Consider the following 21,082-nt stretch of genomic DNA (forward strand, 5'->3'; position numbering starts at 1 on the left):
CTGTAATTTTTAAAAAAAATTATGAGCTGCTCTGCCAGGCCTTTACTAAAGAAGATAAAGATTAGTTGTACAGAGTGTCTGTGTTCATCCACTTTATCTAAGTTAATTTGGCCCTCGGAGTACATAAATAAATTGTAAAACAACAAAAGTCTCTAAAATGCACGTTTTTACGCTGCAGTTTCCCCTGCTGGTCGGCAGGTGTCAGCAATGTGTTGAGAAACCTGGGAAAAGGAACGAAGAAGACCCGTGTCCTTCACAACAGCTAACATGGCTACTGCTACTAAATTCATTCAGAGGCTGCGAAATTTTTTATCAGGGGTAAGCAATAACATTCGTCACACTTTAAAACGGAGTAGTTTTCTGCTCTAAATATGATGTAATAGCCCTCCGGACGATTTGTCGCAATAAACTTTATCAAAGGAAACGTTTAACAGCCAGCTAACCCTTACTGACGTTAGCTAGCAGTAGCGTTGTGGGGTAGCTAAACACTATGAAGGAGGTGAAGTTCACCAGTGTGGGATTTGCACTCGTCGAAAATTGACTTTCCTTTTCCTTTTCAGCATGACCTGCAAGCCAAACTGCAGCTGCGATATGAGGAGATTGCAAAGAGGTAAGACCACAGGCGCTACCCTCGTACCGCTCACGAATGAAAGTGTTCACATATTAGAAACAACGACTAAAACCCCGTTAACAGAGAGATGCAATGACTCTGTGGGTTGCCAGACTTGCTTTTTGTTTTTGTTTGTATTTTGTTTGTTAAACCACTTAAAACTAACGAAGAATTCAAATTTGTTGTATAAATCGCTGTCAATGTATATGGACGAGAGAAGTACCACAGTGAATGTCTACAGCCATCTGTAAAAGAAAAATCAAAGCTTTGTGCTGGTTTGGGGCTGTATTTTGAGATTTTCTCAAAAATGCTAGAGTTATGATTGCACAAAAAGCATCATCACTGCCAGTGTCTGACTGGCAACAGCTTCACAATGATCCCAAACACACTACCAATGTAGTATTAACAAATCTGGTTAGAAAAACACACAATGTAACACTATCAGGCTTGGATTGGCCTCCCTGAAGCCCGAACCACAATATTATTTAGATGGCGTGGAATCATGTTGACAGAGAACAGAACAAAAGCCAGCCGACATCCAAAGAAGAGTTCTCCAGAGCTTCAAGAAGCCTGGAGAACTATTCCTGAGGACTACATAAAGAAATGACAAGAAAGTTTGACTAAGAGTTTGTTGATGTGTGGAGGAATAAAGGTGGTCATACAAAATATTGACTTTAAAGCAAAAACTCTGTTTTTGTTTTAAATTCTATATTTCCAGGTATCTTTGCACGTTTCAGTAAACTGCACCTATTTTCCATTTTGCCTGCAAATGTGGAAGTCACCAACATTGTTAAAGTCTGTTAAAATAGATTTTTTTTTTCTTCATCCCAACAGGACACAACCACCACCCAAACTGCCAGTAGGCCCGAGCCACAGGTATGCCAACAACTACTACTACAGCAGAGATGGACGGAGAGAATCAGCCCCTCCCACACTCGTGATGTCCTCACAGAAAGCTCTTACTGCTGGCAGGTTTGTTAATGATCACTGCATTTTCATGTATTTCAAGTTCAGGTGTTTGTTTTTTGCACCATATACATAATAATAATAGTGTAATCCATCTATTTGATGTCACCTGTCAAAACATCTTCTTATGACTGACAATGGAAGTTTGCTATTTGTAGTTTTTAGCTGAAATATTGTGGTCTTTTTTTTTCCCTTCTTTCTCTGTTGTTGTTCCTTTTTTTTTTTTTTAGTCAAGTTGCTGAGATCTCAAAGCTTCCAGTGACTCCCGGCACTGTATATAAAGAGCCACCAATCTCCACAGACCAGCCCTACCTCTGAGCAGCAAGACAAGACTCTGCAGGGTCAACATTATGTCTCCATCCTGCCCTGACTACAGCAAGTGTTGGTTGTATCTTGTACAATAGAAGATGTGAATAAAATATTATGTTTATCTCTTTCTGCTCATTGTTTTGGTCAACCGTGTACTGAACAGATGTGAGAGTAAGTGGGGGAAGCGATGAGCTAAACATCCAGCTGAAGCTCTGCTCATCCTCTCCAAGTGACCGCTCAATGTCCCTCAAAATGAAAACTCGTACACAGGCGAGCCATTTGCAATAGTCTAAATATTGGAAATCACATTTCGGCAATCCATTACCTGGAAATGGGTAAAAGGCACAGGCCCGTCCCTACCAGTCGCGGCAGAATGCTGTCTCTTTCTGAGCCTGGTTCTTTCGAAGTTTCTTCCTCTTAGAAGGGAATTTTTCCTTCCCAGAGTCGCTAATTGCTTGCTCATAGGGAATCACTTGATTGTTGGGGTGGCCAAAACTCTAGGAGAACTAGCAATTCTTGTGAAAATCCAAAAAAAAAAAAAAAAAACAGCTGCCAAAATATGCCATTGAATTTAGGCACCATTTTGCTTAAAATCCATTAAGTAATCTCTGTGTCAAGTTCTTAACAATATTCAAAGCGGAGCAGCGGACAACTTACCATCACATCAGTCCTTTAATCAGACCTAATTTGATACAAATTGGAAATAAATTGATTTTATTAAATAATTGGTTGGGTTTTTTTGTTTTTAGAAAAGTTGAGCTCTAGCCTTGAAGTCAAGGTCCCTAAGATTTAAACCTTACAGAGAGTTTCAGTAAATGCAACCATGGTATTGATTTGAAAATTATATTGCATTCACAAATCCATATGCCAATTTTTATTTTTACATTTTGTTTTTACTTTTTCATAAAGATTATAACACACAAATAACACAAATGAGAACATTGTCATTTTTGAAACCCCTACTTTGACCTTATCTAATGCAGTGCAAAAAACAAATAAATAAATAGATAACTAACACTAAGTCTTTTGTGTGCGCGCAGACTGCGTGAACACACAGGGAAACACTGAGAATTCAGAAGATTTTCACTGTGTCCAATTCAGCCACATCTTTCAGATTTTTCACATAACAAGCAGCACGGATTTTGTCATCATTTCAGCTGGAAGCACTTTATAAGGTGTTATTTCACGTGAACGTCGAGGAGAGATCTCAACAAATATCACAGCTGCATGAAGATACTGTAAATGTCCACAAAGACGTGGACTGATTATAATGTAGACACATTAATCAGAGTCATATATGTAATTTCTTTATTTTCTATATAACCAACCTTTTCACAAATTCTATTAAAGTTTGTTTATCAATATAATCAAACATGTTGAATATACAGAAAAAGGCAGAGAAGCTTGGAAAAGCAAAGTGGACCGTTTGAGGCATTTCCATGTTAAAACCTGCGACGATATAAAGATAAACAAGTACAAAACATACAGCAGTTTCTACTCAACACGAGCCAGTTCACGAGCATAAAAATAACACAACTAGACGAAGAAACGAAGTATGAACGGCGGAGTACCAACTCGGAGACCTGACAGGTTGACAGGCTCGGCTCTTGCGTCATATTTGCGCGCCATCTGCCTCGTTTCTGTGGAGGACGTTGAACATGGGACACCTTGGAGCTGTATTTCTTCTGGTCGTGGGTCTCTCCTTCTATATTTGGGGTATGTTGTGGAAAGAAAAAGCTGCTTCTGCGTGTGTGTGAAATGAACCGGCATGTCGTTTTCGGGGCGCGTGCAGAGCGCCTGTTACTTTGAATGAAGCGTGCTTGCAGCGCGAGCGGGGTTGTTCTTGGTCTGTTACTCATGACGTGTTTATGCTTTTACTGTTACTAAACCATAGACAAACAGTGCTTCAGAAGCCGAGGCGTTTTATGTTCGGGTTGTTGCGTGCGCGAGTCTGTCAACATAAAACACTAAAAACAAAATTATATTATGCGATGTTTGCACAGTCACAGTCTGTTAGGGCAGAATGAATCATTATGATGTATTTGCATGAAACAAACCTGGTACGAGAGCCTGTCACATTGTGATTGATTTAATGTGATTTTTTTGGGGGGGGAAACTTTTTGGAAAATGTGCGTGTTGCCGGTTGATTTTAGCAGGTTAATGAATGGGTTTTTAAAAATTAAATAGTACTCTTGGATATTATTAAAATACCTCTTTTGTCAGCAATGTAATGAACAAGTCCTTTGTTATTTTTAATAATTCATTAATTTATCAGCTCTTTCCCACAGCAGTAAAACACTCAATGTGCCTCGTTTCCAGGCGCTGCAGGTCACTTTGTGCCCGCTTGTCACCAGCAGCGAGAATTCACGTGCAGCGATGGCGCATGCATCTCCACCCTGAAGGTGTGTGATGGACATGCAGACTGTGAGGACCGATCGGACGAACTCCACTGCAGTGAGTGCACACATGCGCTTCATCACACACATGCTCATTGCTTTGTGTTTAGCAACACAGATGGTGTAATCTGTTTGGCCTATTACAACATTAGGACAACTTTCTCAGCAACTTATGCAGAATTTACTTTTTTTCTAAATATGATTTTTTTTAAAAATAAAATTGAACATTTTATCCATTTATTTATTTTAATTTTAATAAGGCAGCATAGTTGAGATGTTATGTTCCATGCATGACTGATACTTTAATAATGTTAATAAATCTAAATCTGCACTGTTAATAATTGTCCTACTCAAGATTTATGGCATATTGTATACTGTTGCACCTTTTGGACTTCTTTTGCAGAACAGATTATCTTCTGTTCTCTTGCTGCGTGGGAATATGCCATTTGAGATTCTGTTTTTCTAATCCTGCTGAAGTCATGAGAGTCTTTGATATCGAATTCCAGAGAGATTTAGTGTTCATCACGTACATCAGCCTGCGGGTTTGCCAAACAGAACCCTGCAGGAGGGAGTACTTCTGAAAGGATTAGGTGTGATTTTAGGTTAAACATAAACTTTGCTGACGTGAATGAAGCCAGCAGGTTGGAATATTTGTTTAGAGCTTGGGGATGTGTGAGTCCAACCTGAAAGGTTTTGGTTTGACTGCTGGCCAGGAAAACTAAAAAAGTGAGTAATTTATTCTCACTGTCCTACTAAGAAATGCAGGGTTCATCAGTTAGGCCAGGAGACTTTAAAGAGACTAATCCAGTCCAGGTTAATCCAGTATAACTAGGAGCATTAGACACATTTACTATGTCGGATCACGCTCTTGTTTTCTTGTCTGTTTCAGATAAATTACACACGCACAATAGACATGCATGCTTGAATTTTAGTTTTAACTTTTAGCTGTGACTCTTCACAGGCCATGTGTGGTGCACCAAAGGTGAATTTGCCTGCCAGAGCAGAAGGTGCATATCAATGGATTTCTTATGCAATGGTGTGGATGACTGTGCCGATGGGAGCGACGAGGCTTCCTGCATGAACTGCACTGCTGGTTTCTTTTCCTGTGGGCCGTCTGATGCCTGCCTGCCCAGAAACAGGGTCTGCGACAGGCAGACTGATTGCAGAGATGGACGTGATGAGACCGAGGAGTTGTGTGGTTTAGCTCAAACCCTCCCGCAGGCGTCACCGAGATGTGCTGCGTCAGAGTTTCCGTGCAAGAACGGCCACTGCATCCGTCACGCCTGGAGGTGTGACCACTCAAAAGACTGCTCTGACGGCAGCGACGAGGAAAACTGCGGTGAGTGATGTGATGTGCAGCTCCACTTCCTTGGATAAAATGTTGAAGTTGTCAGTAGCAAAGCTATAGTGGCTCTGTTGAACTTGTTTTTTTTTTTGTTTTTTTTTTAAGGCATAGCGCAGAATAGAAAAATGCGATTCTATCTACCTTTTTGTTAGGAACACCTAGACCCAGTTTTGCCTTCAGAACAACCCTAATTTTTTGCAGATCAGATTTTGGTCCATATTGACTTGATAGCGTCACATAATTGCAGCGTATCCATGATGTGATATTAAAGTAAAAAATTGCTCTATTGGATTGAATTCTGGTGACTGCTGGGGGCATATTGAGGGGAAACTTGTTTGAGAGGATGTGAGCTTTGTGACGTGGCACAATATCTTCCTGGGTAATGCACTGTGGTCATAAAGGATTGAACATGGTCAGCAACAATACTGTAATAGCTGATCATGACCATGAGGTAGGCCCAAAGTGGACCAAGAAAATAATGTCTACACCATTACACCAAAACCACCAGCCTAAACTGTTGATGCAAGGCTGATGCAGTAAAGCACTATACAAATACAGGCCATTTACCATTCTTTCATGTTTCACATTTCCACTGAATTTTGCAGCAGAAATCAAACCTCTTAAGACCAATTCCACATCCAGGTGCTGCTGGCACCTGGATGTGTCATCCCACAAGAATGCTTGAATGACAGGTTAACCAGTACACACCTTAACAACCTTCCCAGCAGCTTGAAGCAGTCTAATTATTCGTCTCCAATCAGCAAGGGATTTTCTCCTAAAGAACTGCTGCTCTCTGGATATTTTCTGTCTTTCATAGCAGGTTCATGTCCTTGTGCATAGATGCACTGAAATATCTAATCAGCCATGTGATTGGCTGATTAGATATTTGCATTAGCTAACAATATAGCTGGTAAGTGTATAAAGTTTGTAGTTTTAAAAGTTAACCAATGCGTTTGACCTCTAGTGTTCCAGCTGCCACCCAGAATGAAGCCATATTGGATGCTGCTGCACACTGATGATAATGGGAAGTAGAATAAATATTGTATGGTGATACTCGAGTTCTACAAGCCAAAAAGAATACAGGCTAATCCAATTTGTGCAGGCCTGCAGCAATCACGTCTGATTCATTTTTAATAATGTGCATGTTAACACTACTGTAATACAAGATAATGTTCTTGTAACTGGTGACGTTTGATGCCTGAAGTTGAAGGTGGGTAGAATGATGGTAGCTGGGAAGAGCTTTTACACAGATGTCCAGAAAGTGGGTGTAATGTTTGAAATGTTGGTGTCACGGAAAGAAAAATTGTCACACAGACGATCTCTCTACTCCCTGAGGGGTTTTCAGAATTTCCGAACTTTCAAACAGATAGACAGGTCTCACAGTTTTGAGTCACAAAACGGTGACGTGTCACAGCGTCATCCAGCAGAGGGCAGCACTGTACTGCTCTGTATTGCAGAGTTGGTGTACTGAAGTTAGAACAGCCAAACATTTTAGCTGAAGGCTCTGTTCAGACTAGAGTTGATAAAAATTGCTGCACCTTCATAAGTGTCTGAGTTGTTGGTCACCTGTACAGTTAGGAGACTAAACACAACGCAAGCGTCTTACTAATGCGTGTGTGGGAAAGCTGAGTTAATCAGCAGAATTGCGCTTTCAGTTTGTTATCAAATATAATAACAAGGTGCTAAAATTTCTCAGCTTCTGTGATGGGATAAAATATGGTGTGCTGATGAATTATTGCACCTCCTTAAGTGTACAAAAAAATTCCACAAAAGTTGGGATGTTTCCAACATTAAAATGTCGGAACTGAGAAAATGTGCTGGAAGCTATCCCAGCTGTCATGGGGTAGAAGCCGGGGAACACTCTGGATACTAAGATGAGGCTTAAAACAAAGAGCAAACCAGTAGTGACAGATGTGCCCAGTAGTGGAGTACAGGCCCCAAAGATGATTGAAAAAAATAAGAATTCTGTGCCAAGATGTCTCTGTGGGGTTTTCGTCATTTATCTGAGACATAAAAATGTTTTTCCTTGCAACCTATGCAAGGATATGATAACGTTTGTTCAAGCTGGCATCAGTGATATTATCCTGACTCAGCTGTTCCAACAGGAGAGACACAGGGTCCATATATCCTGTGAAATGTCAATGAATGTTGGTCACGTTCAACATAGATCAATTCAGCACATTATAAAAACATGATATGTCTTAAAAAGTACTTTTTTTCTGTATGGTTTTTTTTTTTGTTTTGTTTTGTTTTGTTTATGAAGTCCTGAACCTGACGGTATCTGAAGGAGTGATGTGCAGGGAGATGAAATTTCTTTTGTATTTGATCAGTGTGATAGAGATTTAGTCTATCATACTGTGAGCTATGTTCACAGACGGTGACTTCTGTAAGTGTTCCTGAGCTCATGTAGTAATTTCCTTTGAAGTATCATGGCACATTGTATTTGTGTGTGTGTGTGTGTGTGTGTGTGTGTGTGTGTGTGTGTGTGTGTGTGTGTGTGTGTGTGTTTGTTTTTGTTCTTTTTGTTCTTTTTGTTCTTTTTTTTTTTTTTTAAATGCACAAAGACCACAGCCATCCGGTGTTGATTTCCAGCCTTGTACCTTGCGCACAGAAATTTCTCCAGAGAGTCTTTTGATGATATGTTATGAGTCTTTGTAGCTGGACATTGAGGAACATTATTCAAAGTCCACAGTTTTGCAGACTGGTTGAACCTCTGCCCATCTTTATTTCTGAGAAACCCTGCCTCTTTTTTATACCTGCTCATGTTACTCTTTACATTACTCTTTACACACCAGTGGCGCTGGGTAATGATTCACACAGGATCTGTTACAGCAACGACTTGTGAAAAAGTCAGAAAAAGATAATGAGAAAAATGTAACTGTTTATTTTTTTTACTGGGTTGAACTCAGAGAGAGGTGTTTGGGGGTTTTTAATTTTAATTTTTGGAGGATGGCATGCCCAATAATTGGACACCAAGGGTGTTGTAGTTTCAAGAGAAGGGCGCGTGAGTTTGTCTTGGAAAACTTCCAGAAGGTTGACGATATGCTTCTTTGAAATTAGAGTTGCAAATGCATTCAGTAAACTTCATTTCGCTGCCTCGTGGTAGAAGCACTTCAGCTCAGTTAAGCTGGTGCAGTCCATAGTCTCACATATTAATGTTTGGAGGAAGTTTGAGAGTTGTGGCTTCTGAATGTTTTTCATAATTGTCGCTCATCATCTGCATGAACAGCTGGGTAGAGGCTCAGTGGGTCATTGTGTTTTGGTGTGGTTACTTTACGTTTTAACCACAGTGCAGCTCGAGTGATATCCACCCCTGTGGTTGACACACCCGTTTGGATTATCATGTTCTCGTTGCAGACTCTCATGTTTTACTTTTTCTCAAGTTCAGCTGCCGAGATAAAATGTCGAGCGTCTCATTTTCATTAATGACTCCTTCAAATTGCTCGGTTAGCTTCAGATATGTTTAGAAATAGTAAGCGAATGTTGGCATATGAAGACACTAAAGCAAAATGAATGTGCTAAACATTGTGCTGATTTTAAGCAAGTTTAATCATGCTGGCATTACCCGACTATTATTAGTCATATCTAGATAAAAGGGTGGTTTTTGGTGTGAAACCACTGCTGATGTTCTCTTTTTTGTGTGTGTGTGTGTGTGTGTGTGTGTGTGTGTGTGTGTGTGTCTGTTTTCTTCTTGTTGCAGATCAGGACGAGTGTCTGGTCAATAATGGCGGCTGTTCTCATCATTGCGTGGATCAGCCGATGGGTTTCTTTTGCCGCTGCCCCGACAACATGAAGCTGGTCAGGGACAGCCAGTGTGAGGGTGAGTGGCAGCCTGATGGAGCAGCTGCAAAAACAACCCCGCCCGAAGATTTATTTATTTTGTATTCATAAGTCAGGGTTGTACCATTCGTCTTACATACATATTATAATACAATGCAAGCTATGACTATTTACTCTAGTAAATTATCTCTTTGATTCTTTAGAGGTGGATGTGTGCCTAGAGAGGGACACATGTGATCAGCTGTGTGTTCACAATAACGGCAGCCTTACCTGTGAGTGCCAGGAGGGCTACAGGATGAATGCAACAACTGGAGATTGCAAAGCTGAAGGTGAACAACAAATTATCTCACAACAATTTCAGATGTGTGCCATCAGTGGAGTTGCTAGATTTTTAAACAGTTTTTATTAGACATTTTGTTCATGACATTTGACTGTAGGCTGAGAATAGTGTGGAATAGCCACAGACACATTCACTGAGTTAGTCTGTAAAAAGTCTATTTGTTTTTATATTTGTTCCTTTTTATCTGAGATAAGGTGTTTGGTTTTTTTTTTTTTTTTATGAAGTCTGGCTCAGATCCCACTAATAGGCAAACCCCAAGTGGATGACTGAATTCATCTTTTGCACAAAGACTTGTTAGTGCTGTGGTCCAAAAGAAGGAAGTCAGCTAGGATTTTCAAATAGATACCACAGGCGTGTTTACTGGAGGGGTGAGGGGTAGCGTTGGCTGTTGCCAGTATTTCTCGTTTATCAACACTATCTGTAAGTACAATCAAACTTTTATGTCACGTTCACAAAGGTTACACCTTAACAAATATTGACTCAGTCACACTATATAGGTTGACACAACTGTACAAACATATTGCTCAAATCCGTAACTTTAGCATAGATACACTTACCGTAGTCAATGGCATTTTCCATTCCATTTTGTTATTATGTGACTTACAATGTTCCTGTTGTGCAAACTATTGTAAAATGACCCTGAAACTTAATTCGCTGCCACTGGAAAAAAAAACAAGGTCAAAGAGTTTAAAGCAGGCCCGCTGACATTGTCACTTTTTCCACACGTCTTCAAGGACATTTAGAAAAGTCATTAAAAAATAAATAGTGATGGCACATCTGGTTTAAATGAATGAGTAAATTGAAGATAAGTAGACATAGACAGGGGAAATTCACTTGTTACAGCAGCACAATGAAAATGGAGATGAATACAGAATAATTTCTACTGTTTATAAGTGGTTGCTGTACACAGTAAATAATGTGTGTCTTTTCAGGAGATGAAGCTCAGCTGGTCTTCACCAGTTCCAAAGGGATCCAGCTGAAAAACATCAGCAGGTCTGAGTACATGGAACTGGCACCGCATGTGCCGGGTCCCCTGGCTGTCATGATTTCTAATCGCACACTGTACTGGGCCCAACAAGGAAGAGGCTCCATTTACAGGTAACCAGCACGTTTCAATATGACCTGCTTTCCAAAGTCACATGTGACAGTTGCAAGAAAATCTGAGGTCCAAAAAATATATACACATGGATGTTTACCTGTTTTGTTTTGTTTTTAATTTATTATTTATTAATAAATTTTTTCCCCTAACGCTGATGTGGATCTGTGTGGCAGCAGGATAAGTGAGATAGCCCATACCCATTTTCAGAGTATCAGTTTTAGTTTCGTAAGTATTATTAGCAACTTCCTTATTATTAAAGATATACAAAATATGATCTGATCAGATAAAAAAGGGTACTTTGATAATCTGGAAATTGTTTCCTGTCTGTGGACCAAAACTGATTAGCTGCAGAGCAGAGAGACTGGATTTTAATATTCCTATCTGTATGCAAACCTGACTGGTCTCTTTTCATAAACACACATTCACTGGACTACAGTAATGTGTCAGGTAGTTGTTTCAAACTCGTGGCCCGGGGACAACTTGCGGGCCATGTCATCCCTACTTGCGGCCTGTATACCGACGTGAAGAAGTATAATGCAATTTGGCCCTTGAAGTAAGTTTTTTTTTTTTTTTTTTTTTTTTTTTTTTTTTTGTTAGGGATGATTTGTTTATTGTTGAGCACAATGTTAAAATAAGTTCTTTAAAAAGCCAAAAATGATTTAATGTGAGCAGAGAGCACAAACACGCTGAGTAATTGGCTGTGTTAGTTCAGTGAGAGAGTCAAAAACTAACGTGTACAATTATGTCTGCAGTTTTATTTTGTTAAATACAAACAAAATGATAGCAGAAGTGCTGCCATGTGTCTGTAAAAAAAACAAACAACCCCCCCCCCCCCCCAACCTGCATTTTAGGACATATTTCTGTGTGTTTTCTTGTTTCGTTTTTTGCATTACCTGAACACCAAAATGGCCCTCAAGCGAGATGACAGTGTCAGCAGTGGCCCATAGCTCATTTTGGTTAGGTGTTAAAATAAACTCTGTGCTCACACACTCTTACTTGTCCACCAATGCTTGCAGTATAAATAGAAACGGTACAGCATCATGGTCTGAAACGTGACCCAAACACAAAAACGCTATGGGACGGTGAAAACAGCCACATGCTGCGGCGCCACTATATCAGTGTGACTACCGCCGTCACTGAACTCCAGATTCAAACCAAACAATATATGTTCTGATTCTCAAAGAGTGTTTCTTAGACAGCTTTGACTCAGATTAGGGCAACAGAAAGCTAATAACCTTCACCTGACCAGATTATTTGGGTAATAGGTAATTTAGTTGTGTCAGTATCAAATATCTTCTCTCTCTCATGGCACACAGTGATAATAATCCGCATACAAGTGTGTCGGTGTTGTTGATATAAGGAAATGCAATTTATGGGGAAATGTTTCTAGTTCAACAGCCTTCATTATGCAAAGCATTTCAGAATAAAAGTGATTCTGAGAAGCATCAAAGAGTGACATGAGTCTGCTGATACGGCTATAAGGGAAGTTTTACTTTATGCTGATTCATTTAAATGACTGATCACAGGCAAACAAGAGAGTCAAATTCCACATCTCAAACAAGCTCTTCAAGTTATGGAGAGAAAATCACATATCACCTATGTCATGTACTTAGTGTTAAGTTTTGAGAAACTACTGTTGTATAAGTGAAGACTTTATCTTGCAGATTGCTTTCTCCTATAAAGCGATTAGTGCTCGGATGCTTCTTAAAAAATAAATGGTTGCCCATGTGTGACTGATATAATACATTTCCTTCATTTCTGCATTTACGTGTGGATGGGATTATTTTTTTAAACGATAATACAAAAAAATACCCATGTACGTGTGGACGTAGCCTTAGCCACACATGAAAACAAAGGGAAACAAAGCCATGATTTGACCTCACACATGCACTCTTGAAAGCAGTGCAAAGACAGAGTGGAATCATCAGCTAGTTCAAAGTAGATCTGTGTATCATCAGCATAACATAACAGAAGTGATACTGTATTTCGCAAAGGTTAGTCACAGTTCCCACGATTGTAGCCTGTTGTTCCTGTTGAAGTTATTGACTGTAGAGATCAAACAAAGAGTATACGTATGTTTTCACCTTACGGTGCAACCTATGCAGTGATGTTGTATAGCTTGTGTGCTAGCTAGTTTAAAAAACTTGATACAATGACATATATCGTTTACCATAGTGTTTTTTTTTTTTTTTTTTTTTTTTAGTGGAGTAATGAATAGTTATGTTTAGAGATGGACCGATCCGATATTACGTATCGGTATCAGTCCGATACTGACCTAAATTACTGGATCGGATATCGGAGAAAAATAAAAAATGTAATCCGATCCATTAAATATCACGAAAGCACCTCACAAAACTTGCAACACGCCGTAACTCACCTCAGAACGTTAGCATGTCGGAGCAGTATGCATCACGTGATAGAGCGGCTGTGGCATGCAGGACCTGTCGGTGGTCTGGATAGCATTTGGAGCTTCGCTAGCAACCCGGCATTTCATCTCCGACAAAGTTATCCCCGAGAGAAGTAAAGCAAGTGTGTAAGTCCATCTCTGAATGTTTGTAAAGCATTCCTGCGTTAAGCTTAACAAACGATATATGGAGCGACTGCCTCTTCTTGCTGCTACTTCAATCATGAAACTGCTTAATGATCAGCTGATCGGCTTTTCTGTCGCGAGTCGTGTCTCTAGTTTGCTTTTGGCCCACTTTGCACCAGAAAGAGGAAACCAGCGGCTGAACAACAGCAGCACGTTTAAGCTTGATCAGCTGTTGTTAGAATTTATTTAATATTACTTTCTACACCAGGATCCTTTTCTATGTAGCTGACAGCTGGTAACTGTGCAGGGGCGGATCTAGCAAAGTTTAGCCAGGGGGGCCGATAGGGCATGAACAGGGAAAAGGGGGCACAAAGACATACTTTTCTTTCTTATTCTCATTTAAAATGTCTAGCTTTTAATAAATAATTATCTGACACCCAAAGTTTTAATTTGATGTAAAATGAATAGAAGTCAATTACTGTATATAGTAACTATTAAGTCTAATATACCCTAGTAAGCTATAGTACTTTTTCCTTTGTGAAGGTACCATCTGTGCAGTCTGCAATTTTGTTGAAGAAAGATGTTGAATCTATTTAATATTTCTTGAAAAATAATTGATTTCTGTGCATTTTTTTTCACACTGCATCAAATTAAGGTTGATTACGTCGATTAAGCATCATGAGGTGGCGCGTGAGGGGTGGTTTCCTATTTTTTATTTATTTATTTTTGTTGTTGCTGGGAGTTGGAACCCTATTAGTTAGGTTGCTTAATATTTATGCTAGGTACTCTTTAAAATACCAGAATAGGGAGGATGGTGTAGGTTTAAGTTTATTAGATTGATCAGTATTGCTGAACTATGAAATATTTTTTTTTGCATACAGGTATAACAGAATAGCTTTAGTGTAGTTGTTGTTTTAAACTTGAGTATGAACTTATACAAAATGCAGCAAGATATTTAAAAAAACAGTTTTGTTGATTAAAAAACACTATATCGGATTCATATCGGTATCGGCAGATATTCAAATTTATGATATCGGTATCGGACATAAAAAAGTGGTATCGTGCCATCTCTAGTTATGTCTATAACTTCTGTTCCCTGAAGGAGAGGAACGAGGTACAACATATAAGTATGGGATATCACGACCTCGTGTGCCCTGGCTGAAGAAACCTTTATTCACCGCTGTCATCACAGTCATTCCTCAGTTTGATAGCCGCGCTTCAACGAGCCAAACTGCTCAGTGGGGCCACCTTGTGTTGTACCTCGTTCCTCTCCTTCAGGGAACAAAGTTATAGACATAACTATTCATTCTCTTTCAGTTGATTCACTCGGTACAACATATAGGTATGGGACATATATACACGCCCCGCAGAGCAGCCACCAAACCGGAATCGGACCACCACCACCTTAGTGAGCGGTAGACCAAGCAGAAAGGACAGTATGAGCCACCGATGGGGCTGTAACATCCAACCGATAAAACCGCACAAAAGTGTGCGGTGATGCCCAACTAGCTGCCGCACAAATATCACCTACAGGCACCCCTTTGAAAAGAGCCCATGAGGTTGCCATCCCCCTGGTGGAATGAGCTCTCACCCCGTGGGGCAAAGCAAGACCTTGGTGCCGTATGCCAGTGAGATAGCTTCTATAATCCAGTGGGACAGCCTCTGTTTGGACAGAGCTCTACCTCTATTTGGATTTGGATGTGCATTTCCCCCAGTGGAAATGATACAGAAGCACGTCTGGCCATTGGTGCATATTAAAACCCGATTCTTTGATCCCCATAATAGAACAGAGAAAACCTGACTCAGAGTGGTCAAAACATTTTTATATTTAATTCTTTATTCAATCATCTTCCGGAAGAGAGAGTCCTGCACAGCCCAACGCCAGTTGCAGGATATCTAACAGAATCATAAAATGTGTCTCTGTGGTAAGACTCGACTTAAGCGGTCAAAGAAATGCAAGAGACTGATGCTGTCCAGTGTAGCAAGTGATTTATTCACCATTTTGTGGCCCAAACAATATTTACAAAGAAACAAATAAGAAACTCAACTCTATAATTAACTCAGTTCAAATAAACATAACTGAACTTAAATCAACAGAAATTAAGGTCAAACTGCACACAGCTACACTGACCTGAACCTTTCTCCTCAAACACCTGAGTTTGTCTGCTTAAATAGTCCACTTAATCAAACAATTTCTCCTCTGGACTATTCCATTCAGTAGGTAGGTAAGATGAACATTATTATATTCAATCCTCTACTACTCCTCTTGACTGGCAACATAAACTCTGTGGTGTAATCAATACATATCACAACAGTAAATCTATTTCTTTATAAACCCTCTAAAATCAACTTTATTAAATTAAAAGAGTTCTTCCCCTTCTGCACTTGGTCTCTTCCTGTGACCTCAAATGAACCCAGAAGGTATAAAGCAGGAAGTAAAACTACATTTCCTCCTTTTGCTTCTGGAAGACAGGTAGGTAAGGTAAGTTCTAAACAATACCAATTAACAGTTGAAATAAATAACATGTTAACTTAACAAACTTGTAGGAATTGATTTAAACCAAGATGTTTTATTATATAATCTGTAAAAGTGCAGAACATAAACAAACCCGGGATAGTAGATGTTTGCCTATTGCAGATTACATGTGAAATATGGTTAAATCAAAACAAGAATGTTAACTAAGAATGTAGACAAATGGTCTTCTCACCCACTTTGTCACAGTCTCATATAGATGTTATTTTGGTACTTTACATGTCACACATAGTTTCAACAACTCCTTATATACGGTACAAGTTCCTCTTTTCTGCCTGGCTTCCCTTATTTATTTATTTCTTTAAAATATTTATTAATATGCTTGTATAGCGCTACACTAACTTCCTGTTTTTCAGTCTGGCTGAGCACTTGGTTTGTGAGTCAAAAGTGGCCTTGCTTTACAAACCTTCATTACTAAAGTACATAAAACAATATAATCAGCGCCTCCATGCCCAAGGGTGCATCGTGGTCGATTATGGAGAAGAACAGGGGGCAGTGAGTATTAACCTTGGAGGGAAAAAGATCTATTTGCGCCTTGCTAAATAGATCCCAAATCTGAGCCACTAGATTTAAGATGGCGCGGCCACGTCCAGACGCCTTCCTGACCGCTCCGCTCCGACTATCCACTTTTCTTATTTTTTGCTCTGGTTTACATTCCAAAATCCTCTAGTTTTATAGTATACGACAGCAGATCACTTGTAAACATCGGTGACAAGGTTGCACATCTAATCTTGGACACTTTTAAACCCGACCCATCCTGGCCGCCAGAGATTCTACGCGGCGCGAAGAACAACAAAGGACGGGCCGCTCATCCGAGGCGTAGAACAAAGAAGCGCCGGGGGACTGGCCAATGTACAATCCATGGAGAACAAGCTCGATGACCTAAGAGCAAGAGTCACCTTCCAACGTGACATGAGGGAATGCAACATTTTGTGCTTCACAGAAACATGGCTGACCCCCACCGTGCTGGACCAGGCCGTAACTCCGTCGGATTCATTCTTTGTGCTCCGCACGGACAGAACGGCAGAGTCGAACAAAACCAAAGGTGGAGGAGTGTGTTTCATGGTAAACAGAAAGTGGTGTGATGCCAGGAGCATTTCTACTCTTTCCAGCAGCTGCTCGCCACATCTGGAATTCCTGAGCATTAAGTGCCGCCCTTTCTATCTGCCGTGTGAGTTCACCTTGGTCATCGCCACGGTGGTCTACATCCCACCCCAAGCGGACACAGGTATGGCTTTGTCCGAATTACATGATGTGCTGAGTTCGCTTCAAAACAAGGACCCGGGCGCAGCCCTCATTGTAGCAGGAGACTTTAACAAAGCGAACCTCAGACAAGTCATGCCAAACTTTTACCAGCATGTCTCGTGTCCAACGAGGGGGGATTGAATTTTGGATCACTGCTACACGCCATACAAGCAGGGCAACAAAGCTGTCTTACACCCGGCTTTTGGGAAGTCTGACCACAATGCCATCTTCCTCATTCCCCACTATAACATACGGAGGGAAGAAGTAACCACGAGGGAGGTGAAACGGTAGTCTGCCCAATCAGAAGCTACGCTACAGGACGCACTCAACGACGTCAACTGGGACATGTTCAGAGCATGCGCAGTCGACATCAACGAGTTTACGGAAGTAGCAGTATGCTTCGTCATTATGCTAGCGGAGGAGATTATCCCCACTGCGAGAGTCACCACATTCCCAAACCAGAAACCGTGGATGAAGAGATCGATCCGCACTGCAGTGAACGCCAGGACCTCCACCTACAACGCGGGTCTTGCCACTGGCGATATGAGCGCCTACAAAGCGGCCTCATACGGCGTGCGCGCGCGGTGAGAGATGCCAAACGCCGGTACCGGGAGCGTGTGGAGTCCCGCTTCCACCAGGGCGACACACGGAGTATGTGGCACAGACTACGCACCATTACGGACTACAAAGCCAGGGACACTGCGCCAATCAACGCCAACTCTGCATTCGCCAACGAGCTGAATCAGTTCTATGCCCGTTTCGAGGTTAGCCAGGCGGCTAATGCTATCTACCGCCTGACTACCGAGGACAGTGACGTCATCAGCGAGAGACCGGTGACCATCATCGCGGAGCATGACGTCCGAGCGGCATTGAGGAGAGTGAACACAAGGAAAGCGCCGGGGCCAGACGGCATCACCTCTCTCTCTGAGGGGCACTAGCGCTGCCTCGGCACATTTAGCAAAGGTGCGAGGAGCGAGCGACAGCCCTAAATGGCAGCACCAGGTATTCATAGGCTAAGCCCTCGAAAGCATATCAGGAACTGCCTGCGTTTCAGGTTTATAGCCACATGAAAATAAGCATCTGTTAGATTGGTTTGCAACAATCAATCTCCTGGGCCGACTTCATTCAAGACCTGTCTGAGTGTTATTGATTGTAACATGGAAAGATGTACATTCATACATTCATTGGAGGCACCTTTCCTGGGGCACAACAATGAAAAACAGCGGTAACACGTGATGTGGTCACCTGAACATTTAACACACCTGAACAGGGAGTTACAACCTGAGGCATTTTGTGTGCACGGGTTTTGTGCTTGGGAGACAGTGTTAGGCAGCGCATTCTGGAGCTGACAACCTAAACAGAACTTAAGCGGCACCTCTTGGGCGGCAACAGAGGGGTAAAAGCAGCGTCTCCCTGCTGCTGGCCCCCTGTTCCCCTCAGAACCACAGCTAGGAGGGCTGAGGCTTCTTTCTCCTGGGCGTCGGGTGGGCCTTTGCTCCAGGCCGACTGGTGTGGAGCTCGGGCTGTAGGATGTGCTTTTGCTAGCGGCACACCCACTGTAGCAGTGGGCGCTGGTCTTTTGCCAGTTGGCAGAGGAGCGGCAGGCCTGTGAGAGCTAGCTGCGGGCTTGGTCTTCGCCTGACGTCTGGGGATGATGGCGCGCAGAGCTTCTGTCTGCTTCTTCCTCAGATCGAATCTAACCTGAATGGCTTCAAGTGAATGTCCAAAAAACCCAGCCGCAGACACTGGTGCGTCCAAATATACAGCCCTGTCTCTATCTGGGACATCTGAGAGGGTCAGCCACAGCCACTCTGCGCCACTACTGTCAAAGCCATTCCTCTGCCCAGGGAGAGCGCTGCACAGCGGGACACACAGAGGATGTAATCTGTGGCAACTCTGACCTCGTTAGGAAGAGGTACCAGCGGGCTGTCATCAGGAACCAGCGATTCGAGCTCCACCAGGCACATAGCCTGGTACGTCTGGAGCATGGTGACGGAGCTCATTGCGCAAGCAGTGCCGGCCTGAGCCTGATAAATCTTCTCCAGCTGCGAAGCTGAGAATCTGCAGTGTTTGGATGGCAGAGTTGCGGGGCCGCCAACACCATCGTTATGGGATGGGGCCAGATAAGCAGCCAGAGACTGCGTTAACTAAGCCAGCTTCCTCGGCGCCGTCCAACTCCATGTACTTTCCATAGCCGGGCACAGTGATGCGGCTAGACAGAGGTTTGTCCCATGATGCCGTTAGCTCGCAGACAAGGTCTGGGAACATGGGAGGCACCTTTTTGGCCGATGCGGGCTCTGGTAGGAGGAAAAAACTAGCGAACCACGACGGCTTTTGAGCTGGCGGAGGAGAGGACCAGTCCACCTGCAGCTTCTCAGCAGCACGGCGAAACAGGGAGAAAAGAAAGGTGTCATCGTGGCTGACTGGCGCAGCGGTGGCGGCACATTGGGCCATGCTGTGCGACAGCTGAGCGTCCCAGCACTTTTTCCACAAACATCACCCATCTTTCCAGGGTCGAGCGCCAGAGGTGGCGGCAAAACGCACAGGCTTCGGGCTCCGTCAACACTCTCCTAGCGTGAACGATCCCCAGGCAGACAGTGCAGGCATCGTGCTGGTCGCTATCATGCAAAGAGAGGACGGGAGAACGGAAGATTTCTGCTTTGCTAGCTTCAGTTTGGAGTCCATTTTAAAAAGCAAAGCAAAACGCTGCACAGTTAAAACTCGAAATTAGTGCTCTGCGGGCAGCCCACGCACCAACTGCGCAATGGAGGCTAACACCAACAGGGGCAGTTAAGCTAAGTTCAAGTCAGCAGACAACGGAGCTAACTAGCAGCAGCTAGCTAGCCCAACTCAGCAGAGGTGTTCTCAGCGAGGTGAGATTCGCGATGTTGAGAACCAAAACAAAATACCAGAGGCCCAGAAGGATGCAATCAAACAGATGAGTTTATTGAACACACACGTGGGAAGATGTACACTGGGACTTGTCCTCTTCTTTGGCCCATCTTCTGTCACTTGTTACTAGGCAAACTCAAAAGCAACAAGAAGCTGAATACATTCAGGCCTTCACTCAAGCCTGTTTCTAGATTATATGTAATATATGTGTTTTGTAGGCGTGTATGCAGTTTTAACCTTCTATAGCTCCAAGTCACTTACACAATAGATTGTCTGGACATCGCGCCAAACAAAGCTTACAACCTTTAATTAATTGACTGAGCTTCAACTCTTTAATAAGCACAAAATGCAATGTGTATAAAATGGTTATAGCTGCACCTGTAATAAAAATGTCAATGTAATGCCAACAGCTTCAACAAATGCTTTAATGAAATGATGATTAATTTGATTATGTCTTAATGCAAAGTGAATTAATCCAATGGTAATAATGAAAAGTATGAGTAGCAGTAAAATATTTCCCGTATTCCACAACTGTGATGACAGCGGCTATAAGTGCAGGCGGGGCTGTGCGTGTGTCATCACACGTCATCTGCCTTAAAGGCGTGAATAAAGGTCTCTTCAGCCAGGACACGCGAGGGCATGATATCCCATACATGTGTTGTACCGAGTGAATCGACTGAAAGGGAACTTATTACACGGTCTCCACCCCCCTGGCTAATAAACTGCCCCTCTGTCTCCCAGGAGGTATAGGGACAGTTTCTTTCCTACAGCTCTGAAATCTAACACCCCCTGCACACACACCTGAAGACATGCACAAGGCCACTGCACTTTACAATACCACTTTTTAATAGTATTCCCTTTTTTATGTGTGTGTGCCGTTTCCATATTGTGAATATTTGTTTGTGTTTGTCTATATTTTTTGTTCTTGTTTTTTTTTTTTTTTCTCTTTTCTCATTATGTAACTCCAAAATCACAACACAGAATCTTTGAATGCTAAATTATGCCAGTTGCTCCTATATAGAAAGTACAGCTAAGGC

The 21,082-nt window shown here is 42.0% G+C and overlaps 2 protein-coding genes across 2 annotated transcripts in view; both read left to right on the forward strand.

Moving 5' to 3' along the window:
- Nucleotides 1–205: 205 nt before the first annotated feature.
- ndufa7 (NADH:ubiquinone oxidoreductase subunit A7) lies at nt 206–2,006 on the forward strand. Its single transcript, XM_082504495.1, has 4 exons — nt 206–318; nt 561–610; nt 1,445–1,582; nt 1,807–2,006. The coding sequence occupies exons 1-4, from the start codon at nt 268–270 to the stop codon at nt 1,892–1,894; spliced, it is 327 nt and encodes a 108-aa protein (XP_082360621.1). The 5' UTR covers nt 206–267; the 3' UTR covers nt 1,895–2,006.
- Nucleotides 2,007–3,388: 1,382 nt separating this feature from the next.
- The window catches only part of LOC309688623 (low-density lipoprotein receptor-related protein 8-like), a 28,073-nt gene continuing 10,379 nt past the window's right edge, over nt 3,389–21,082 (forward strand). The window contains exons 1-6 of the mRNA XM_082504494.1: nt 3,389–3,601; nt 4,205–4,339; nt 5,243–5,620; nt 9,327–9,446; nt 9,610–9,735; nt 10,679–10,844. Of these exons, the coding sequence (XP_082360620.1) occupies nt 3,544–3,601; nt 4,205–4,339; nt 5,243–5,620; nt 9,327–9,446; nt 9,610–9,735; nt 10,679–10,844 (983 nt within the window). The 5' untranslated portion in view covers nt 3,389–3,543. The remainder of the gene's footprint in view (nt 3,602–4,204; nt 4,340–5,242; nt 5,621–9,326; nt 9,447–9,609; nt 9,736–10,678; nt 10,845–21,082) is intronic.

The sequence above is a fragment of the Aulonocara stuartgranti genome (genome assembly GCF_965226115.1).
Source record: "Aulonocara stuartgranti genome assembly, chromosome: 15".
In the NCBI taxonomy this organism is placed as follows: domain Eukaryota; kingdom Metazoa; phylum Chordata; class Actinopteri; order Cichliformes; family Cichlidae; genus Aulonocara; species Aulonocara stuartgranti.